We start from the raw sequence: 25,221 nt of genomic DNA, 5'->3' as shown, positions 1-25,221 counted from the left end.
CTCAGTTGGATGAAGAGATGAAGAACGTTTATTTGATTAAGTTTTGTTTAATACAGACAGGAACTCTGATCAGATGATGCATTTAAATTGCCAAGTTAAAAGTTGAATTTGCTCTCTTGTAAAGCAGCCAGACGTGTTTAGATGAATCCATGTGTATAATTGATAAATATTGCACTAGTTGTTGTAATTTGGCGACTTTGCCGTTTGTTTTCATCTTTCCATCTAGAGAGCGTTAATCCTTGGCTCATCAAATACGATTACAAATTCCCCGGCACGATCAAGTGTTAAAGGCCTCCAATTAGCAGCTTGTCACTTTTAACACCACACCAACGCGCCACAAGCCCATAATGAGAGACTTCTTCATAATCGGCGTCTTTGGAGAGTAGGAAAGCGTGTAGAACAGCCGGTTTTGAGCGCCGTTTGTCACGCTCGCTCCTTAGTTGCGGATTGTCTTTAAGTTTTAGTTTCCACCCCGTACATTTGTGGTCCTTTAACCTGCATGATGACCCAGTTAACTGTGGTGTTTCATAGCCGTAAGAAAGGTAAGACTGCGTATGGAACCCAGTTAATGTGCATTCAACAATTTAACTCCCTTTGTTTATGAATGTGGTCCAAAATTGCTGACCTGAACAAAGTTTAAAGGAGCCTTTCTCAAACTTAATCTTCATAAGAACGTATTGCGTACACAGCACTACTTTTGAGAACCCTTCTGTGTTGGCGTTCCTGTAATCTGGAACGAAGCGGGCATAACGTGTTCTGCACTCAAGTGATGACAACGACTATAAGCAGCCGTGTCCCCGTTGCTTAGCGGGACGGGATCCATGTCAGGTACGCTGGGCGCCCTTGTATGGGCGCAGCATGCAGGTTACAGGAGTGCTGTATTGTTCAGCCTACATGTCTCAATGTCATTCACCGCCATTCACTCTTCATCCTCCCCCCATCATCCCTTCATGCCAAGGCTAATTTAATCCTGGGGTTATTGATTGTGGGAGCATTCTCCCAGGCTTTCTTTCAATTTACTTCAATTTCATCATCCCAGTGCGCTCCAAGACTGCCTCCTCAAAAAGGGAAGAATTTCTTGTTATGAGGGTCCTGATTCGAGACCGGCTGACAAGTCCCCCCCCCCGGCCCCCCCCTCTGCTCCACCACCCTCACTTCCAGCCCCTTTCCTTCTTTCTCCTTTTGATGAGCTGCTCTTTCCCAGTTAAGTGGATTATTACAGTAGGGATAATTCTTGTCACATGGCATTATTTGGATGAGGTGAATAATTGAAATTTGTGTCTGAAAGGATTTTATCTGGATGAGAGGAAAGGGAGTGCTGGCAGGGGAAGGGGGGAGGGAGAGAGAGAGAGAGAGAGATAGAGAGAGCACACACACACACACACTCACACACACACAGAGTTTTATTTATCTGCACATGTACATGTCAGACGAGTAAGTGTGTCAGGCTGGGGACACGAGTCATGTTAACAGGTTCTGACTCACCTCGCCCTGGTTCACGGCTGCACGGCGGTGTGGCCTCCCCTCTGCGGTAAGAGGGTCCAGCTCAGGGGCCAGTGGCTTTGGCCTTGGCCACCATCTGGGCCAGAGGGGGCGGCTTTGGACCTGCACTCAGATAAACAGAGAGAGAGTGAGTGTGTGTGAGACTGAGTGTGTGCTGCATGGTTGGCTGGTATACCAGTCGCTGCTCTTGGCTCGCCCTCTGCCCCCCCCCGCCCCCCCCTCATGCCTCAGCCTTCACCCCGGGCTAATGTCTCCCTACAGTGACGCCTTCAGCTCAGTCTGTCATCATCTTCTTCAAACCCTCATAAAACCACGTCACAGGTTTACTTTCTGACATCACCTGAGCAGTAAACGAGGCCTTATCTTCAACTCCTGCACTATTGTAGCTGGACAGCAGCTATTTGTTGATTTCATCTGTTACTAATCTATTGATAAGTTAATTGTCCATAATCGATCAATTGATGATTCAAATATTTCTTGTTGTAGTTGTATGCAAATTTATGGTGATCAACTTATTAGTAAACATAAATTGATCCTTGTCAAATTCATACATTGTTCAAAGACTCGATGAGAAACTTTGAGTTTCACTTTGAAAGCAGGAAGCTCTCCAGGAGAGACAGCAGGGCCGTGTCTAACAGGGCTCAGGTTCTCTCAGATGCCCCCTTGTAGATCAACGCTGAGAAATCACTGTTTGTGTTTGTGTGTCGGTCTACTGTTTGTTTGTTTGTGTGTGTTTGTGTTTAGATGGGGGGTTTGGGTGCAGCAGAGGGCGGCTGGTAATGGGAGGGGAGAAACAATCGTGAGAAGGAACATCTCCGCTCTCGCTGTAACTTCAAACGCTCCCCTTTCCCCAGGATATTAAGCCACTGTGATGAAACATTTACCCAGCATTAAATGAGGCGCTTTGAAGTGATCCGTTTGGGTTTCCGAAGGCCCCGAATTTCCGCGATCACAGAGGGAAGGCGGGGAAGGCCGGCATGTTTATAAGCAGGAGAGCGGTTGGACCTGGATGCTCGTCAGAGGTCGCTGGCTGCATCTTCTTCCTCCCTCTGTCTCGCTTTACCTCGTTTCCTCCTCGTTTTTACCTCCAAACAGATGTTTTGCTCGTACGTCGGCGCCGAAAACACATTTCTCCCTCTCCTCCTCCTCCTCCCTCCCTTCTGTTATGCGTGGGCGTAACGCAAACGCACGGCAGCGTCCTCAGAAGGTTCTCCCAGGATCTTGACTCTGTCGTTTTGGTTTTTATGTGCGCCGTCTCCATGTCCTTTTAAGTGTTTTCCCTGTGGAACATGTGTTTGTGGAAAGATATGACTTTTCACATGAATCTGTCCTGCTGGGATGCTCCGTGTATTACAACGCACGGTTAGTAAGTCTGGCACCAAGGGGGGGGGGGGGAGAGAGAGGGAGGGAGAGAGAGAGAGAGGGAGAGAGGGAGGGAAGCACGCCGTACATTCCCGGTAATCGGAATCCTTCTACGTTTTTACAACCATAAAGAAACATAACAGGAAATTAATCTCTTATATTTCTGTTCATTTCACATTCATCAGTTTTAAGAGCATTATTTTAATTTTTGAGGACTCAAGGTTTCAACATGCTCCAAATTAATTACGGGGGCAGAATTAGAAACGGTATCCAGTAATGAGTCTGGTATGGTGAGCTCCATTCTGTCAAGAAACTGGGCTACCATTTAGTTAGTCAGGGGAACCTTCTCTGAGATTTTCCTTTTTTCCTCTTTGCTCATTACTTTAATTGTAATTGTAATCCTTTATTGGAGCTGTCTGCAGTAAAGGAGAGTTATGGTCCAAGTGGGGGCACGAGCCACAGAGATATTTCATGATTATTGGAGAAGACGGTCACTAGGTGGCAGCCACTAGTTCGGCCTCGCTGTAATTACCGGGTGGGGAGTGATGGCAAGTGCGTGTGTGTGCGCGAGGTTGGGGCGGGTGTGTGTGTGTGTGTGTGTGGAAACAGAGAGAGAGAGAGGGATTTGTCAGTTTCTCTCACACACACTCCTTGAAAGAGAAAAGTCGAATAAATCTGATCACCTGCCATCTGGCGGTCGATAGATTCTGTACGCTGTCACGTCGTCCGTAAACACGCCGAACAAAAGGCGACGCGGCGGCGGCGAGCAAAGCGTCCGCCGCTCTGTCGTTTCCAGAGTCGCCGTTGCATAAGTGATATCTGGAAATGGCTGAGCGGCGGGGGCGCTGAGGTGATGCGGTGCGGTTTGTGTTTGTCGCACTGTCAAAGCGACACCGAGACCACGGGGTTTGTTTCCGTGTCTGTGGGCGTTGTTTTCTCCGAAAAGCATTAAAAGGCCCGGCGCTCACCGTGCATCATTTGCTGTTTGTTTCAGTGGTTAATGATACAGGAAGGGCCCTCCATTTTATTGTTGCTGTGTTGCACTTTTTCCCCCCCCTCGCCCGGCCGGCAGCCTTGCCTCCTTAGAGGACTCCGTATGAATTCTCACTGTCATGTCCAAGGACGAGTGGCGCAGGGTCAGCTAATTGCTTTTATGATTATGATTTCACGTCAGATTTATCGTGCATGCTCGGAGCACATCTTCCAGGTCCTGCCGACGTTGCTGGCTCTGGTGGGGGTGGGGGGGAGAGAGGGGGGGGTGGATGAGTTTACAGCTTCTGGCTTTGACTTCTTGTTTAAGTGCGGGTCACACTTTTTGACTCATTAAGAGTGGAGCATGCGGCTGAATCACGCCGGCGTTTTCCTGTAAAAGCCTCTTGTTTTCTGTGTCACTAAGCAGCCGGGGTTCTGTCATGTTCAGCCACAGAAGAGCGGCTTTCTTCTTCTACTTCTTCTTTTTTTCCAAACTCTGTCTTCAACACATGGAGGTCACGAGTGTGGAATGACACAGATGAGTATTTTTTGGGTTTTTCTCTCGTTTGAACTTTTTACGAGCCATAAATCTCCCCCCCCCTCCTCTCTCTCTCTCTCCGTCTGTTTGCAGATTAAAACATTACGCTTTCTCTCTCACACTTTGCCAGAATTGTCAGGCGACTTCGTTTGATGTTGTTGACTCTTTCTCTCACGGTCACGCCTTCTTCTTTTTGAAAGTGATGAGACATTTTTTTTTAATTTTCATGTTTTTCATTGCGGTCTCTGCGGAAATCTTTCCCTCCAAAACGTTTAATAATTTTCTCTTAAAGTCGGGAATCTCTCCATTGAGACACACGGAGACAAAGCTGTTCCGTGTGTATGTCAGCGACGCGTCATATGAAGCCTCCATAGCCGTATCGTGATGCTGTTGATCTGCTGTAGCGGCGTGACCCCAGTCTGACCTTGCTGGCGGGGGCAGCAGCTGCATCGCGACAGATGCATCCTGGGAATATGGTTTAGGAATGGCGTTCCAGTGCTTCGGAATGACGCTTTAATCCGGTTTTAAACAAAGTTTATTCTGGAGAGGTTTGTAAAGTCTGTGATTAAGCCGATTTCAATAAACTTTAATGACTACTTAGGACTATTTGTAGGGATTTTCACTTCTCTGAGTACATTAATGTAAACAGCACGCTAACAGAGCTGTAATTTCCTATTCTCCCACAATTTAGCGTACTGTCATAATATGTTTACTTAAGAAATGACAGAAATACGACGTCAGTTTAATTACAGCGTAGTCGTTTTGCCTCAGTATACTTGGGAAAGTGGCCTTATTGAGATGAGCTTCCTTTATGCTCCCCGCTTCTGCTTTGTAATTACTCCGGCTTGATTTATCGCCGTTTTCTTTGTGTTTATGGACGTAAACTGCAGGAGTGAGTGACTTGGTCCGAGAGCGGCTCGTCTCCTCGCAGCGTCGGCTGGAAATCTCCCGATGAATCTGAGATGTCTCCGCTGTCAAGACCGCTCACATCGCTCTCAGCCTCCAATGTCACTTTCAAGGCATAATTACACAAGTTGTGTTGATTAGTATGAGAAGCAATTACGCCGGCTTTCCGCCGCAAATGGGGAATGTGATGGCTCTTGATTGACAGGAAGCATCCTGGCTTTAATAAGTAAATGACTATGGTAATTCAGGTACTGAGACCCTTTGATTTGTCAGCATCTTTCTCATTTTTGTGATGTCCTCGGATTTTAATGAACAGGAATTTGCCGGCTCCCCTCTGTCCCTGTAGCCATCTGTCTGCCTCAGAGTGCTGTCAGGACGGAGACACACGCTGATGTGAAAAGACCGGATGGAAAACCTTCGCATCCCACCATTCTGAACCCTCACACACACACACACACACCCCTCTACCCTCCCTCCCCCGCCCTCTCAATGAGCAGAGAGAGCAAAAACCAAAAAGAAATGAACACCACACATTTCTGGCGCGCCGTTCCAAACATTTTTTTTTCTCCAGCGCTTCATGTTTTAACAAGTGTGGAAATCGGAGGTAAAATTATTTGTAATTGACACTTTGGGGGAAGCTTTTTTTTCTCCCTTTTTATCTGGCTTCCCAGTAAGTTATTAGCTGTTAATTTGTCTGCCAGCTCCCCTACAGCGCCAGATATTTGTTCAAATGCTGGGATCCCCTCAGTGCATTTGTAACTACACTTCTGAAAATGCTGCCCTGTCTAATTATGTAATATAATACTGCCTTTTAGGCAAGTTTCTTTTAATTGAATAATATTAGTTTGAGCTAAGGGTAAAGTGTTGGAGCAGGGCTGCTAATGAGAGCTTCAGATATGCATGCAAACACAGCGCCACAACGCACAACAACGCCACTATGCTCTGTGCGATTTATGTACTCAGCTCGCCATACAGCACAGCGCCTCATTTTATAAATATAACATTCATTTGCATTTATGTTTTACGCTCACATTTGCGTATTCCAGATCTTTCCGCCGGTGCCAAACATTAAAATAAGGCTGAAATTTTGAATGGCGCCGACCTTTACTCTCATATTTCTCCCTTTGTTAGCCACACTTGGCCTAATCAAGTAATTCCCTGTTTGTCTTAGTAACCCCCTATAGAGTCATACATGCATAAATATAATAAAATAATTTGCAGTTGCACTCGGTCGCCCAGCTGTAATTTATATGGATTGAATGAGTGCTGCATTGTGGCAAAGCAGGAGTGGACCAAACGCTCGTTTGTCACCTCTAATAAATGTTGGAATGTAAATTATGAAGTTATGCTTCAGATGTAAATGCACTTTATTTCAGTCCTTTAATGCAAACAGCCTGGTCCAATACATTAAGGGGGGGCGGGTGGGGGGGCGATCAGGGGGGTGCGCGGGGGGTTAACTTGGAATTTTCACTGTTTTCACAATCAATAATCAACACAAAAGAGGCGAGATGGGGAGCGTTCCAACATATCTGGAGTCGGGGTTCATAAATTATTGCATGAAAGCAGGCTTGTACACCAAAAATGTAAATACATTAATGTTATTAATAATGTAGTGACTAATAGTTCTATCAAGACTGTAATAGCAGTTTAATGGAATGTGACAGAGAGAATGTATTACACTTCTTACATTTAGACGGGACCTCACATGACATTTATCAGGGATTTCTGAAACAATTTTTTGATTATTTTGTTAAGTTAATTGCTTCTTTTCCCCCCAACGTCTTCTCTGGGAGATGGGGGGGGGAGGAGGGTGGGGGGGGGGGGGGCGAAGAAAAAAACTGGTAATGGATATTAATTAATATGTCAGTTTTCTGGGTTTGATTAAAAATAATGAAAGCAAAACGCTAATGGGATTTTGGAGTTTCTCTGTGTGTGGCGCCCTGAGATTGCGGCTTTATCTGTGGAATCTGAAGCTGGGGGGAGAAAAAAAGAGAAAGAGAAAAGACTGGCTCCTCTTTGGGCCTAAATGGAAATGACAGGGAACTTAGAAAGTGAGATAATTCATCTTAAAAACCTGCTAAACAGAGCACTTAGGCTTAAAGACTGAGCCTTAATTAGCCCGGCTTTGAAAAGTTTGACACAGGGATAAAAAAGTGCCGGCTGCACTCAGAAAATGAGGATTTCTGCCTCCTCTTGTCAGGATGACGTCACCCTCACCTGGAACTGAAGGAATGTGTCCTGAATGAAAGGAAGCACTTGAAGCTTTTTTCTCTTGCTGCCCTAGCAAGTTGCTTCTCTCTCCAACTGCCGTAATCTCCTCCTAATATTGTTTTCCGGGAGAACAATGTATAGCCGCACTTGCCTGGACCTGCTTGAAATGTTTCTCCCTCCTCGTGCATGTGTGTGTGTGATTGTGTGTGTGTGTAAAGGCGTGCAGATTACAGCAGGACATCAATACCGTCATCCACCAGAGCCGGGCCGTCAGCGTGGAAAGAAAGCCCTTCGCCTCGGCTCCTTTTGTGTCTGCGCGCTCCGCTCGGGTTTTAAAAGCTATCATTAAAGGTGGGGCACAAGTGTAGACCCAGCAGTGAAACACAAGCTGGCACAGTAAAAAAAACAAACACAGCAACCGTAGCCACTGGCACAACTGACAATTATCCAACACCTGGAGCGGCTCCCCCTGCTCGCTGGCTGGCTGGCTGGCTGGCTGGTTGGTTGGTTGGTTGGTTGGCTGGCTGGCTGGCTGGCTGGCTGGCATGTGCGTCAGGACTGTCGCGGGCTTGTTAATGCGGTGATTAACAGGAAGATTGCGTTTGTTTTTCTTTTTGCGGCTCTCCTGGCACCTCTCCTTTGCTTTCTCTTTGATTAAAACGTGAGATGGATGGAACCGCCGCAGCTTTTGTCGCCGACTTCAAAGGGGGGGAAGAGAGCGGAGGAGTTTGGAGAGGAACTGAGACCCCGAGGGTTGTGTTTCTGTGAGCAATATCAACCACCCGCTTTGAAAACTGTGATTTATCTCCCCCCAAATAAGAAAGTATCGGCCTTTCAACGTCACAACCAGAGCTGTTATTGACTTGTGATTGATACGCTGCAACATTTCATCTATTAGGAATTCATGCAAAAGACACAAAAGACCTCAAAACTTCCACTGAGTTCTTGTGAGGTGAAGTGCATGTGTGTAAGGTTGAATGATGCAACAACAAGAATGCAATAAGTAACACAGAATTACAGCATGATATCATTTTACAGGCCTGAAGATATGTTACTAACTTCTCGAACCTTTTTATTGATGTGATGTTATTCATCAGTGAGCACAACGATGTCCAGAGTTCCCATTAGTTTGTTCTGAGCGTCTTGAGTTGAGTCTTTCCGTCCCCGCGTCCCCTCTCCCAGCTTGTAGGACGACGTCACGGCCGCCTCCCCCCGGCCGTCAGTACTGTGCAAAGTGGTTTTAGGTATCAAGGGGACGTGAAAAGGTTCCCTCCGTCAAAGCGCCCCTGCACTTTTGAAACGCGCAGAGTGGCATTGTCATGTGTTTTTCTGTGTCAAGGTCGACAGAAAATGTCAGAACAGGTGCACGTCTGTCTGCTCCCCCCCTCCCTCCCTTCCTCCCTCCCCTCCCCTTACCCCCCCCGAGCCGCTTGCCAACTCAGCCCCTTTTCTTGCTGTAACACACCACCCTGTGTGACATTATGAAGCACTTCGCTGTGGGTCGTCTCCTCTCTTCTTCTTCTTCTTCTTCTTCTTCTTCTTCTTCTTCTTCTTCTTCTTCTTCTTCTCCTCCCTGCTCTGTTTCAAGGAGCTGGGTAGAAGCGACCGTTCTCACAAGAGCGACACTTTCACCTCCGGCTTTGATTGTTGACTGATATGGGCGCTCCGTCACTCATTTTGAGGGAACTGATCAGAGTGACTTGTAGATCTAAATTTGTAAGCAGCTCCATGTTTGGTTGTTTCCTCAGTCAGTCATTCATTCAAAGCAAGTGAGTTGTTTGAGTTTTTAGGGGCTGAAATTACAAAAACAGGGCCAAATCTTCTCTTTTTTCTTCTTTTCTTCTTTCTTTTGCCCTTCAGTTTTGGCGGTTTCCGTTTGAAGCATCGCCATGACATCCAAAAAAAACAGAAAATGTTTTTTCACATCAGAGGCAAACAGAAGCGGTTGTCTGTGAGTGGGTGTGATAAACTTCTCTTAACTGTCACCAAATAACTGTCATTGTCATTATTTGTCTTGGGCAGACGTGTTGCAAAACCTGAAAATTGTGTCTGCGCAGCTCCTCGTCACGAATGGGCGCGGCGTGGATGAGTTAAATGTCATACATCCGTTTTTTCATTGAATTTTATAACAGCAGTGTCGTCGGTTTGTCGTCTCACTGGTTTGGGAGGGATTGAAAGATAATGTAATTACTCAGGATGTTTGATTTGATGACGTCCGCCTCTGACTTTGGTGATTATTTTTCTGTCAGCAGCACGACGCGCTCTTTGTCCTCATCCTGCCCTTTGAGGTTTGAAACTGGCAGCTGGAAGAGAAAAGAAAAGAGAATTTGCCAACATTCTTCCCTGTCACTGAGCCTGATGGGGAGCAGACTCAGGAGGTCTGCTGCTTTATGTTTCCTCCTCATTTGGTGCTGATTTCAGACCGACTTATCCGCCGCTGTAGATGTGTGGCCCATTGTCTTGGCAAGTGTGTCTAAATGCTTCTGACAGGTCTCAGTGAACGACAGGCCGCAAGGGTAACTTGCCAGCCTTCTCCCTCTCTTCCCCCCCCGCCCCCCCTTTCTCCAACTCTACCGCTCGCGCCCAGTAGATGGCGATGTTAATCTTCTCTGGCTCCGCTCCTGCCTCGACCTGCCGTCCTCCCCTCTCCTCTCTCCGTGCCACGGGATGAGGAAAGAGGGGTCTCACCCCGTGCGGAGGGTCATGCCACCAATTCCTAGCCCCCTTTGATAAACCATGAAATTGCTGATCCAAGACACACGATTAGTGCATTCAGCCTGTTGACTGCAGAGGAGCTGACGCACGGTTATAATGTCACTGGAATGTCACAATCTGTCTGCTTGTCTTTGTGAGCGCACTCTCATCCGGTGTCACTGTGTACCCGAGAAGGAATAATTTGATCAATAAAAGGACACCTCTCCCTCTATTGTCACCGGCCTCTCCATTTCAGCTTTATTAGTGGTTTTGGCAGGCGGGCAGAAGTGCAGACAGAAGCCATGCCAACTCCTCGCTGCAGCCTCGTCCCAGCTCGCTGCCTTATTTGCCTATCACTGTGGTTCACTTGAAGTTGCCTGGCTGCGTGTGTGTTTGTGTGTGTGTGTGTGTGTGTGTGTGTGTGTGTGTGTGTGTGTGTGTGTGTGTGTGTGTGTGTGTGTGTGTGTGTGTGTGTGTGTGTGTGTGTGTGTGTGTGTGTGTGTGTGTGTGTGTGTGTGTGTGTGTGTGTGTGTGTGTGTGTGTGTGTGTGTGTGTGCGTGCGCAGTAGTTTGGGTCAGCAGAGGAGGATAGGCTTGTCACTGCGCGTTGCCGGCCACGGAGTCGACCCTTCTCCTGACACCACAACACAACTTCTGTGGCGTGTCGTTTGGACGCAGGCTTCACGTTGTTTGCTGCTGGTGCCGCTTGCGTTTTGCCTCAATCAACTAATTGAATGTGAAAGGCTGGCAGGCCTTTATGATATGAAGGACAACACACTGAGCAGTGGTACTTAAGAAATGCCTTTGTGTTTGTTTACGTGTCAGTCTGAGCCGATGGAACTTAAGCACAGATCGCTTCATGCTGCCTCAAAGTTGATCAACTTCAATGTTTTTATTCATTTACCAGAGTTTAGAATTTTTTTAAATGGTAAATATTCCAAAATATAAAGAGTATTTTTCCTAAAGTCAGTGATGAAATTGTGAACCTTTTGCATTTCACGTTTCTCCACTTTCCCTCCCCTCCGTGTTCTCAGACCACATATTTCCGTGCATTCCTCACATCTGAAGTGACATTGTGAGCGTTGGTGACCGTGGTAACGCACATTCCCAGCCGTTAACTGAAGGAAAAAAAAAATGCAAGTGGAGCCGCTTGTCACAGAATGTCATCATTGACTGTAAGAAGAAAAAAGAAAAAGAAAAGCTTCGAATTACAGGAAAGAGGCACTGCATTAAAGAACAAAGGAGATCGATGGCAGTACATTAAATTTTATGCGAATGAAAAAAAAAAATCAACTAATTAAAATTGATTACTCCTGCTTTGTAAATGTGTTTCTGAATTAAATTATTGTATGAAAACATTTTGACCAATCGAGGAGCTGAGGAAGTATCCATTACTGGATTGCAGCTGAGAAGGGGCTGGAATGTTTTGTGGTGGCTAAGTAGTTTGTTGTGCTCCTCTGCGACTCGCCCCCCCCCCCCCTGACACACACACACACACACACACACTCACACAGCTAAAGTGCCATGGGTTAATCTCTGATGACCCTCATCTCTCAGAGCAGTTCAGACTCATGGTTTGGGCCTTTTACCTGAATTAAAAGGAATTTGCGAGCCTCTTTTATACGTATTTTAGTTGAAAGTGAGTGAATGCAAGACGTCGCTGAAAAAGGGGGGAAGAGGGGGGGCTCTTTAGTCACCGGGGCTCTCGGGGCCCCCCGGCGATGAGGTCCTTATCCTAACACTCATCTGTCTCCGTCGCTCAGGACGAAGCAGGCTGCACGACTGACAGCTACACATTAGCAAATGTCAGCCTGTGCTTAATAACGTATCGGCTGAATATTATCTATTGTCTATTTCTCTTCAGATTCAGGTCCCTCATCAATTATAGCTGTATTATTCCACCACTAAATAGCTTCCCTCTGATTCATGACCTACCATCTCTTGTTGCTTTAAGATACAAAGTTTTTGTTTTTCATCAAATTGTGTTTCTCTTTTATCTGCCAACAGGATGAATTATCTAAACACAACCTCCTCTCTCCAGCCTGTAAAACCTCACTTAACACACTTTTTTTGCCCACATTTCTTTCCTTTATCTCAACAAGAATATCAAGATTGAAAGAAATGAAACAGGGGACTTTGCTGTGCACACCCAGCGTGTTAGATCATAAGATATAAGGCCACATATATATAAACTGCTTTGTGTATCAGAGCCAGCGAGAGGGGGGAAGACGGTGGACAGATCTTTCTCTGCTGCCATCATACTCTTATTATGACTCCGGCGCTGTATTATCTGTCCCTTTGCAGAATGGGGAGTGGAATGTCCCCTGCATAGCCTGCACAGTTGAACAGTGTCCTCTGTGGATCGAATGTACTTTACCCCCAGTGTTTCTTACAGGCCCAACCGCTCAACTTTTCCATGTTTGCGATGACAGAGTTCTGTTAGGGAAACACTGCAGAGTGGAAAGTTTGGTCTGCACATGCTTTGGTCTTGAAAGAAGACGATTTCCGTCCAACGACCCCCCCCTCCCCTCCTCCCCCTTCCATTTGACAAAAATTGCATAATGTCCTTTTGATGTCATGATTGTAGCCTTGCCCATGGCTCTGACACTGATACAGTGCTGTATGTTATTTTTAAACCTTTGCAAGCAAATGTCAATGAAGCTTTCCATGACCCCCTTTTCATCTATCGAAATGTTGACTCTGACCTTTCAGATTTTTAAGAGTTAGGATCATTCAATAAACATTAACCACATGTGGTGAGTGTAAGGCAACAGAGAACCAGCTGCCGAGCTTATCTCGTCCCCGACTTCACTTTTTGCACAGATGTAAAATAAGCCTTCAACTTGTTTGTCATTAGAAGTCAAATTCCAGCCCACGTTTAGCAGCGCTGCTTCACCAGACGACCCAATGACAATATAATGATGTAACCATTCAGTGTATTTTGTTTCAAATTTGCAATGTGCAAATGTTAGAACGGCAAGGAAGCAGTGGTTCCTCCTGTGCAGCCGGCGTTAGAATGCTTCTTCTCCAGCAGGGCCAATCGTGCACCCTGCCGCGCCTGACTGTGTGTGTGTGTGTGTGTGTGTGTGTGGGTGTGTGAGTCTGTGAGTCTGTGAGGATATGAAGGTTAGCTAAACGCTTGAGCCCGGACCTCACTTCCCCGATGTCTCTCAGGGTCAATAATTCCTTATAGCCGCTCCCATGAGGCCCTGCTTCCTCAGCTAAAGGTCGCATTAAGGCGGGAAAGATGTCACAATTAGAAGGGCATTTAAAGCTGTTCTTTTAAAACGATTAAAAAGCACTGTGTTGGCCACATGAAGCGGTAAGGCGACTAAAGGAAATACAATAATTGCATTAAAACTTCATCCCTTTTTGGCAGGGCTCTGGTATCAGAAAGGTATTGGGTTAAGTCATTTAAGACAGCTGCCCCTGATAGCAAATCACCCATGAAAGCACCTAATTAATATAGAGCTTCATTTTTCGCCCTCTCTCTCTTTCTCTGTCTTTTGGTCCTCCGATCGTGTGTTTGGGGGGGGAAACTTGAGACTGGCCCTAACACAATTTTTGTCCATGTCTATCAGTGTGTTATTATATCAGGGGCACTTCTGCACAAATGTACAGGCTAGGGCAATTTGGAATGAATTGATTCACACTGAGACTGAATTCTATACTTGCTAATGATTTCCTTTTAAGGCCCTCCATTGTAACCCTCACCCAACTTCTCGTTCCATCATGCACCGCTGAGTGTCTTCATTGTTGCAGACAAATGTGGATACATCTTGTGGAATGGATGACACGGCTGAAGGCCTTGCAAGGGAATTGTTTCGAAGCAGAATCGAAAAGTAGACGCCAGTGGCTTTGTTTGACGTGCTTTGTTCTCGACATCCTTAGTGTTTGATTATATCGGTTGATTGTATCAGTCCAAATGTGTTCAAAGAGGCTCGGTAAAGACAGGAAGTGCAGGTGTGACGTCACTTCCTCGTTCTTAAAGGATGACTGGTAGTAACTCCGGAATAACCAAGAGTCTTGAATTCCGTCTGTTGTGGTCCAAGGTTTGTTTTGCTGTACATTTCTTTATGCCACTGAACTTCAAATACTGAAACCATCACGAAGAAATGACTAAATTCAAACCCGTACATTGCTAGTTTAGGTTTTACAAGGCCAGAATTTCCCTGTGCCGCTCACATCTCAGACGCTGCTGGAACGCATCTGTAGGTCTTTCTAACCCTACAGTATATACGGCAGACTGTATGCTATAGTTAAGTGATGTTACTAGTTAGAGCAAAAACACACAACTGGTTACACGGATTCCCTCAGGCGTCTAACCGTGCTGTTCGAACATAATTGGATTTGGTGCTCATTTCTTACAATTCAAGGCATCGCAATTGTAATTTTCAGACAAGTGCATTGCTAGGAGTTGTCCAATTCAAACTCAATAACATTGCTGTAATCTTGTCCGTTCATCAACTTCACTCTCTTTAAGTGTGTTGGTTAATGTTATCTCTTCCTATGATTGAGTTTTCGCCTCTTTTTCGGCTTTACCTGACACTTTATTGGTTATCTGGTTTGTAAAGATTATTGCTTTAAACATGGAGCACTTTGGTGCATTAGCTGTTTGGGCTTTACACACAGCTTTACTAAAAGAGCCTAATTGTTGTTCAATCAAAAAAAAAAAGTATTTGTTTATTTGTTTGTTTGTTTAAATCACGGAAAGTTGAATAATTTTTTATCGTAGCTATTTGCTCTCCCAGCACAAATTGGCCTGTACAGTTACACAGCGTAGCCCCCTAAAAGCCCAATTGTGCGCTACCCAACACTATAACTGAGATGATCTATAAGTCAATAAGAAGACAAGACTAAAATCTGTACAATGTGGTTATAATTGATTGAGATGTCTGGGTGGAACTTGTGCAAAGCATCTATGTCATCTGCTAAGAAGTGCACTTTTCCTCTCCCTGAAGATCTACCACTACAGTTTTAACCAAATGGACATTTGCCTCATTAGCTTGCCGCTGAGCTAGCTGCGGTTCTTACCAACATGTCATACTTACGCCTATTAACACTGACACCATTTTTTGGTCAATATTATGCTATCGGAAATTTAAGGGAATGTAAACAAGGACTGCCGGATCAGCATATTCCTCCCCTATTAAGTCACTGCACCTCTCCCAGGGCCTGCATCATTTCCTTATTTACTGGAATCAACGTTGTTCTATTAGGTTTTAGTGTTTTAGTATCAACCCTGCTTTCTGCCACCGCCACAAGAAGTCGGCTTTGCCTCAGCCACGTTAGCCGGCAGCGGAATGATGTCGTCTTTTTATCAAAGGGATATTTTCCCTGTGTTTTTACACGGGGCCCCTAACATCAAGTTGAGGGTTCACCATGCAAATGGTTTAATCTGCTTGTCACAATGAAGGTTCCGGGTGACTGACTTTAATAAGCCCTCAGTATACAGAGATTCAGGAAATTCCATAGCCGTTGTGTAACCCTTATGTACATGAAGGTCACGGTGCTGTCACAGTGATGGCAGATTAATGTCTCTGAATAAATCCTGCCAGCTTCTCTTGGGATCACTCAGTTATCATTTAGATTTGGATAAAATTAAAGGTAAAGTTGCACTCAGCTTACCCCAGAATGTGGATTTGGTTTTCATCGTTCCCTGTCTTTAGATAAGTTGGAATAAAAATTATGCAAATGTGCCATTTTGTGCTTAATTGTATCCTGTTTAAATAAATAAAAGGGAGCAAATGTGTGTGCTGTGATCCTGTTTGTCACACAGGAATCTCAGCCTTCTCTCACTCGCCGTCTCTGCCACACCTTCCCCTCGGACAAGTTTAAACTGCAATTCTTTTGGATTGAAACGGGTTCATAGTATATGCAATGCATTACCCAAAACGAATTACCACTGGCAGGGCGCTCAATCACTTTGTATCTTTCAACACTAAGAGAAAAGAAGAGTAATCAAAACCTTTCAACCTATTAGAGGGATGACTTTTACAATTGAATCACGGGGACCACAGGTGCGATAATAAGTCATCTAAACCTCCCCTCTAGTGTGTTTCCCCATTCTCTGTGTTCTTACATATTTATCTATTTTAGGAGGCGCCACTTCACGGCGCCCGCTGCAAATTTATGTTTTAATGCCATTTGAGGAAGATTTTTTTTTTCTCCCTCCCTCCAATTCTAGGAAATGCATACAGGGGTGGAAAATTAAGGTGCATCTCGAAGGAAAACATAATAGAATCGATGAACGCAGTGCACTTAAAACTACTGATGTTCTGATGCTATTTAACGTTCTAGTGCATTAACGTTTCAAGTCATTACAACATTCAGGCTGGGTGATTTGATCATGGCAGGTTTTTAACTGGAAGAATTACAGAAGTTTTCAGCCTAGGATTCTCAAGTTATTAGATACAAATGATCACCTCTGCATTAAGTATAGATTTTCTTCCACTGCGCACTTAAGACTGGAAGTTTGTCTTTAAGAGGGTAATAGCAAATTAAGCTCCATACTCCATTTGTCCAGCACTCTTGATGGGCTAATTTTATAACTGCTGATTTGGTCATTCCCCGGATTTAGCTGGAAAGTGGTCAGGTGGTCTTTCTCCTCACCGCTGGCTGGGGGGGCTTGGAAGCGAATGCCAAATGGAATCCATTTAGGTTTTTCATCAGGTTTTATAACGAATCTTTCCCTTATACAATGTCTAGACTGTTACTTGTACAGCTGAATGCACCACTTTCCTGCAGACATCATCTTCTTCTTCTTCCCTTCTCTCTTTATCTCGTTATGAGGAATTAAATCACCTCTTTTTTTTTTCCTTCCTCTTCCCAGATTATCACTGCTGTAAAATTTCTGCAGAACCCAAAAGTACGCCAGAGTCCCCTGGCCACCAGGAAAGCCTTCTTGAAGAAAAAAGGTGAGAGACGTTTAATCGTTGCTTCTTTACATCACATGCGCTAATTGAAATGTCCCAAAGCCTCATATATATTTGACAAAATCTATTTTAAATTTGCATTATCTGTTGGTTTGCGTAATCAATATGTGTCTATGTTAACAATATGTGGTTGGCCGGAGATGCGCACACATGCCCTTTTTTTTTGTTGGTGAGCTTGGTCTGAAAGGTCAAAGGCTGCGGCTGTAGCTCTGTGCCCCGGAGGCTCTGGGTGGGGGTCGATTCAGCTCCAGAGTGCATGATTCAGGCCCGGGCGAATAAATGACACACCCGTTGGGATGCTCCTTTGGGTTCAGGAAAATTAATATTGACAAACCCCCCCGCCCCTTCTGCATTTTCAATGGAATTATCAATATTGCCTTCCAGCATTTTAACCCTTTTCCTTAATTTAACCGTTGTCGTAAATTTGAGCCACGCCATGTGTGTGAGCGGGGGGTGAGGCAGATATGTCCCTGCCTCTTCACTTCCCTTTGCAAAACATTGAGATTATATCCGGCACATGAGAGAATATTGTTTGTGTAATAAAACTAGCAAAATGTTTTATGACCCCGGGCTCATTCTAGTCACTTCAGCATCATTCAGCAGGATGGATATTTGCCGGCTTTTGCAGCTTTTCTCTCCCCGCAGCAGTTCTCTGTTACCGAGCAATGACAGCGTGTGGCTTTACCTTGGATAAACTAAAGGGTTGAGTCTTTTTCTTTTAATTCTTTGCAAAACAGTTGTGCACCTGGGGGACTGCACCTCGCCAGTGCTGAGGGACTTTGCCTGGAGCATTAGAGTAGCCAAGCAGTGAAAAGTGAGCCTAAAAGCTCCATGACTGGGGAAGGTAACCTGAAACCAAATCCATGGTTGCCTGCTGCTACTACGCACATCTCATGTGGCTCTAATGACTCTTGATATCTTTTGAAATTTCCCTGTCTTTGTGTCTCATTATTGACAACTAAGGCATGTTCTTAATCTACTGTTGGTTATCTCAAATTCAATCAGGCCTCATCAATACCAAATGATGTCATGCCACGCCACCTTTCTCCTTACTTTCTGCTTTGTTCTAAACTCCTCTAAAGCTCCAGCGTCCAAAATGGTTCCCTCTTACTGCACTTTAAATCCATGAAATATGTATGACGCTATAATGCAGATTTATTTTGGAAAGTCAGTTCCACTGTAGATCTAAAGGAGAACGCGGGATTTGCATAAGGGCATTGATCTAAGGAAGAGAGAGGGTAAGGATGGGGGGTGGATAGAGCAATGAAACATTAAACGCTAAGTATGTTTGACTAGCACTCTGCATTGAATGAAGTATTCATGGCACAATTCACGACCTGTATGGTATATCCATATATCATTGAACCTGGAAAATATCTGCACACTCATACATTGACTCAGTACTTGTTGTTCATTCTCTCAGCTGCCGTAAATTACCCCAAACTTTATTGAACCTATAGGAGGTTTTGGCTCTCCAGTTGTTGTTGTTGTTGGATGTTGAAGATGATTGTATAAGAACAACTACCAAGGCACTCATCCTCATTTATGGTGCTTTTTGCGATTTTTTGCCTTCTACGAACACATATTTGATCTCAGGTGTGCACCAAACAAGAGAATCCACTAAAAATGAGTCGGTCTGCTTCAAAGTGAACCCTGTTACATTTGGTGGCAGGTGAGAACACATTACTACCAAGGTCCGGAACAAGGTGATTACCGGACTAGTTAAAGGAACTACTCCAAGGATTGTGCTTGTTGTAAACAGAAGTCTAGCAGCCCAACGGTGTCCTTTTGTAATGAGGAAGCAACTAAGTGTAAACTGAGAATATGAGCTGTAAACTACATGAATGAACTAAACTAAATGTTCAGTCAAAGTCACATTCAAGTCTGCGATGCCCAAAGACAAAAACAAGAGTTTGAGGAAACATTTTGGGAAATGAAATGACTGCAAAAAATGTAATGAGAGTGCTCGTAGCCCCCGACCAATCCGCTCACAACCCACGCTGGAACGTGTCACAGTTTGGTGCGCTTCCTTTAATGCAATGTGAAACCAAGCGAAACCAAATAAAAAAAGATGCACTGTAACAAAAGGTCGAACACTAGTGCGGACTGGGACATGTCGCAGGTCGGTTGTAGATCATTGATTTTTACTATTTTAAAGGCCATAGTGTGGAGTCAGAAGGTTACTAAGTCTTTATACCTTCTTTTTGGAAGCCCGCACAAGAAGTTTCAGTGGTGAGGCGCCACGTGTGTGTCTGCGTGTCATTGTTTCAATATTCTCAAAGGAATTTAATGTTGATAGGAATTGCCTTTTTTGTTTTTGTAACCTCTACACATATAACAGTATAACAGTGCACACTTTCAGTTTCACTCCTCTCTGTGTATGTAGAGGCCAAACCACTTTCACACCTCACCTAAGTATCACTATTGTTTCTCAGATGTATACCATACATACAGGATGTGTGCATCTTGTTCTTCACTTCTGTCTAGTATAGCTTTATTCTTTCCCCACGCTTTTAGTTCTGGAATGAACGTGTCTCACTGTCCTCGTGATGGGATTGGTTCATTCCTCTTTTGTCTCATATGAGACAAAGCTGACTTTTTGATAGACATATTCATACACCAATAGTCTCCGTCCCCTCATTTCCTGGCATGTACTCAGCCTGTATTGTCCTCTCAACCTTTTGACTCAGAAACTCAATCACCCTCCTCCTCCTACCACCACACCAGCAAATGTGTCAGTCTTAATTTCTAATACAGTTTAATGTCATATTTATGTAAATACTTTTGGATTTTACTCTATATTAACAGCCAGAAATGTCAAAGCACACATAAAATGAAACAATACCATCTCCCGGTAGAGTGGAATTTAAATTGGATTCCTCTTGCTGCCAGTACTTACGCTGGCCAGCTGATGAAGGGGAAAATAGGGCCCACTTTGATTGCATGTTGCAGAATCTTTACACAATAATCTCGCTTGCGCATATTATTTCCCTGCACATTTGGGCCCTAATCTACACTGAAGGATGCCTCTCTGGTTACATCTCTTTTTTTCCAAAGAGATCCTAATAGTCTGGTTTATTTCAATATTCATTGAAAAATGTAATTTTCTGTTTTCCTTCAACTGTCAATTTCAGGGTATGAATTGGCAATTATGCAGTCCAATATTTCTCGCTGCCCTTCTCGAGTCCTTGCTGAATAAACCGCCGCCGATATTGAAACTTTGTCACTTAGATGTAATAAGAATCGCTAAGATTTAAACCCAAAGATGTTTTCTTTCTCTCTTTGGCTGTGTAGTGGCAAAATGAATTGCATTTAAACTGTCATTTTGCCATCTCAGAGCAATTTTGTTTTACTTGTCCCTTGCCAAGATCAAGTAAATTTTATTGTGTTTGAGTGAAATATAATGTGCTCCAGCCTCATCTAGTGAATTGTGCCATCTATGTCCTCTACAATTAACAGATGTAACAACTAAAGAGCATCGGGCCCCATTTTGGCACCACCATTTAGTCTAGCCAATTAGCGCTTACACACATAATTAACAAAAAAATCAAATTCTCTGAGCAAAGTCAATAACATTTTCCAGCTTTCAGCGTGTCACTTTAACCGTGGCCTCCGTGGCGACATCGCTCAGACGCACCCACATTACCTTAGCTGAGTAGTTTGTGTGTCAAAGTAAAGCGCGGGGAGTGCGAGCGTGTGGTTGCATCCCCAGGTGAATTCAGCCTGAGAAGCAGGGACAGTACATTCTCTGTCACTGACACATAAATGATGGCGTGACTTATTTCTTTTTTATTCCGTCCCAGTTGTTATTGACTTGAATAAATAATGCTAATAGATTTCACCCTGAGTGGATGGCCAGTGATCGAGGGTCACAGGGAACACAGGTAGGCTATTGGTCTATTACCATACCTGGTATGAAGGTAAGGGTAAGGCTAAGGTTCATCATCTCAGATATTAATAGGATGCTGTTTGTAAGTGGGGTTATGTGACTCACCTCTCGGACAAAAATGACAATGACCAAGGCCTGCGTAGAAGGTAAAGGGATTGATGTGGTTATAAATTACTCCACGGCGCCACCTAGCCTAGGCCTTGCCTACTTTGTCATCAGTACAAGGCGATAAAGCAGGGAAATGAGAGTAGAGTCCCCCTTTTTAATACATAAATGAATACGCTATGAGAGTGGTCATTATTTAGAGCATGCCATTTTCAAGCAGTTGTACTGAACCAAATGACATGTAGAATCTTCCTGTGCCAGCGCGGCATGAGAAACGGGCTCCAGTCGCTCTCTACTTCTTAATAACCCATTGACCTCCATCTATTTATGACCCCTGCCATGCATTTTTTTCTAAATATCATATTCAAAATGTAAGTAATTTTCACTCAAGGGCAACTTCATAATTCAGGCCTTGGAGGACAGCGAGGGAGGCATTCACCTTTTACCGCCCAAAATATTTTAGTAAGCAATTTTTATAATTGGCTGTCCGGCCGAGGTCTTGACCCATAAAGTTCAGATGTGCCAGAATTGGAGAAATGGATTTTATGTAAGAGCCTTGCTGCCTCTTTGCCCTTAAAAAAAATGCCCAGAGAGAATATGAGCCAGTGAAAATAGAGCTGTAAATAACCTGACGAGCAATGGGTTTTCCTTTAAATAAATACCGATCAGGTTTATGTTGAAAGACAATAGAAAACGTAGCCCAGATATGCAGTTTACAGTATTTATAGCTGTAATATCGAGGTGCCAGCACCGTAATTTCATGCCCCAATGAGAATGGCAAGGTCAAAGCAAATGCTTTGGCTGAGCATCTGCTAATACGGTGACTCATAAACAGGCACTGCGTGTATCAGGTGCACCAAATAATACAGTATAATGAAATACAGAATAGCTTTCCATTATTGTTCTTTTTTATGGTGTCGTCATTAGGTGTAATTTATGTCTTAAAAAATTCATCTCCCACAGGTCGATGTGAGATGGGGGTCTAGGGGTCATTCCACAGGTTTTGGAAACCATAATAAATTTCCCCGGCCCCTTTTTTGTTTTCTCCTTTTATATGTAAAAATCACTTTCACCTCGTTCCCTTTTTCTTTAGGATCTAACGGCTCTTTCATTCGCTATTGTTTGCCCCGCAACAATAAACAGATCAGAGGCTGTAACACAACTTGGTGTGAGTTGTAACGACAAGGACACATTTTCATGTATTTTGATGCAAAGCAAAAACCTTTCATTTTGCCACACAAACAAGATGACAGATGGAATTTGTCATTAAAATGTACATACATTAAGCTCAAAAACAGTGGAAAAGGTGATTTTCTTAAATGATTTTTTTTTTAAACCATTACAACTCAAGGTGAAAGGAAAAACCTGAAACACGCTTTTATTTCTTCCCATTCGGTGAAACTGAGATCCCTGCACGTCTCACTCAATAGTCTGCCACCGTGTAGTCTGCTGTGGTCAGATGAATCAGGAGTCCAGGGACACATTATTGCTTATTTGACAGTGCAGTCTGACTGCACAAACTCAGCACATGGCGCTCACCACTTCCTGGCACTCAGGACCTGCTGTAGACTACGGGCCGGCCAATATTTGCCTTCAATTATTCAACAATTTTCATGGCCATTTGAAGTCCTTGGAGCATTTAAATAGGTGGCGGCAGGGACCACCTCTTGGCAGAAGCTGTGGAGTAGATTATCAAAGGATTTCTTTATGCGTTTGGGGGCTGCTGATACAGGAATAGGTCAAAGTGAGAGATCTGATCAAGGGTCAGCCTACTACTCAGATTTGACTCACAATTCAGGGGCTTCTACAGATATTCAAATGGTGGGCAGCATTCGATTTAATGGATTATTTATTGTTCTAATATCGCATTCGCCTTCTTTAGAAATGGAAATGTTTGTTTTCAGGTGTACATATTACATTCTGTCAGCTCTCCACATGGGTGTCGTGCCCCTCGCCGTGGCGATTATGACAGAGGTCAGCAGCAGCAGCGCAGTTGTTGTTGACGTGGCTGCCGCTGTGTTGTTACCAGTGATGAAAACTAGAAAAACCGTCTCTTAAAACACCGCCGCCGTGTACTCAATAGCTCTGTCACTCTCAGAGGAGGAAGCAGCGTACTCTGAGTGTGTATAAATTCTCCCATCCTGAGGGAATTGTCCCAAGTAAAAGGCTCTCGTACGAAGGCGATTTTCTGTCAATAAGCAGGTGAACCCAGGAAACGCACTCAGGGAAATAGCTTGAGGAAATGGTGGTAAAACGTTAGAGAGAGAGGGAGAGAGAGAGAGAGGGAGAGAGAGAGAGAGAGAGAGAGCCTCTTAAGCTATGGAGAGTAATACACGCTGTAGCATCATTACGTGGACGGCTCTGATGTTTTCCTCATAAGGTCTAACATACTTATCAATATCCTGCGTACCAGTCAGTTGATTTCAAAGTAGGATCCCCTGTGCATTCTGAAATGGATTCATGTATCAAGTCCTGCTTAATTGTCTTCAGCCCTCTCCTAATGTTTTTGCTCTAATTTGAGTAATGCTGTTTTTTTTAATGCGGTTCCATCAAAAGTTGTAATTATTTTCCTTTGTTTAGATGAAGACACTCATTAAAAGATGAGACCAACAGCATTGGCGGCGTGCGGCGCCTGAAATAAAATCCTCTCTTTCCACAAAAGGAGATGTTCATATTAGATTTTTTTTCCTTCTCTCTCTCCTCCCGTCTGATTCTCCATCAGGGAGCCCTTTGCAATTTAATCATCACTAAAATCATTAAAAAGATCTGAAGATTAAATTATATTGGCATTTGCAAAATTATGTAATACATTTACATTACAATGAAGAAATTAAAATAATGCATTTTCACTGTCTGGGGTGTATGAAATCTCCACATGGGAAATATAACCGGAGAAGTGGACAGACTCTTATTTTCTTTGCCTTTGGTGGCAGTTAATAGACGTGCAGTCTCAGCTTTCACAGTGTGAACCTTTCCGCACTTTGTTAAATGTCCCCGGAACAGAAATTGTCAATAGAATTTGTCAATTTAAAGGCCCAAATGCATTTTGGGGCAGAAAGTGAAATCCCTCCAAGAGTTGTCACGGTTTCCTCTTAATTGTTCTTGCAAGATTTGTGGCGATCTTGGGAAATATTTACGCGCAGACATCATTATAGTCAGGAGAGCCGTTGGTTTTTATCCCGTTGACGCAATCATTGCGCGAGCACGCCGACAGTCGTAAAGGTGTGTCTCTTGTTTCCAGGGCTGACGGACGAGGAGGTAGAGTTGGCCATCCAGCGTTCTGGCAGCACAGAAGAAGACGCCCTGGCCCTCAGCCCCGTGGGACCCGCCTATCCAGTACACGCGACCCACCTGGCACCGGCACCCCAACGTGAGCGCACACGTCCATGCACACACACACACACACACACACATTCCGTGTCCGACCTGGAAAAAGAAAGGTTTTTCCTCTGAGTCTATGTTGAAAGTGTCATGAGAGGAGCCTTTGTAAACATGCAGGTGTTTGTTTGTTGAGCGACTCTCACGTATGCCAAACATTAGCTTTGACTGCGTTTCCAAACAACGGCACCATGTTGTCACGGCACGAGCTCATGAAGTCTCCCCTGCAGCTCTCTTTCAAAGGGTTTCACCCCGGCGAGACCCCACACCACAACCTGTATCTTTATTACCTCAGGAGGTTATGAGTGCTGTCCACTGATTTACCAATGCAGAATGAAGTCCGCATAATGCTTAACCCATATGACAATGATTCCAGATGTATTCCACCCTCATTTATTACCACACTGTCCTTGACTCCCCCGGCATCTCATGTTTTGTAATGAAAGTGATGTTGATGGGATGGCCATGTAGTTAGGGAGACTCGCCGCTCTCCGTCCATAGTGGGGGGTTTTATATCAAAACGGCTATAAGGGAGCTGCATAATGAGGTGAGAGCGGGGAGTCTTGTATGGGGGGTCACGCCGAAAAGAGGGGGCTACCTCCCTTTGATGTCCTTGTTATGGGGACGGCGCACGGGGACCCGCATCCATCTCTGTCGAAGTAATGGATACTCTGATCTCTATTTCCACGCGGTAGAAGGACAGGAAGGCCTCCACTGAACCCAATAAAT

General features: G+C 44.4%; 1 protein-coding gene across 1 annotated transcript in view; it reads left to right on the top strand.

The window, feature by feature from the left end:
• Positions 1–25,221, top strand: part of pex14 (peroxisomal biogenesis factor 14) — a 43,246-nt gene that overhangs the window by 1,224 nt on the left and 16,801 nt on the right. The window contains exons 3-4 of the mRNA XM_076163475.1: positions 17,018–17,102; positions 24,356–24,484. Coding sequence (XP_076019590.1) covers positions 17,018–17,102; positions 24,356–24,484 — 214 coding nt within the window. The remainder of the gene's footprint in view (positions 1–17,017; positions 17,103–24,355; positions 24,485–25,221) is intronic.

The sequence above is a fragment of the Genypterus blacodes genome, unplaced genomic scaffold (genome assembly GCF_046128005.1).
Source record: "Genypterus blacodes isolate CSIRO-AG114 ecotype Tasmania unplaced genomic scaffold, CSIRO-AGI_Gbla_v1 ptg000131l_1, whole genome shotgun sequence".
Lineage (NCBI taxonomy): Eukaryota > Metazoa > Chordata > Actinopteri > Ophidiiformes > Ophidiidae > Genypterus > Genypterus blacodes.
Note: the sequence above shows the minus strand (reverse complement) of the source record. Positions and strands in the feature narration are given on the sequence as shown.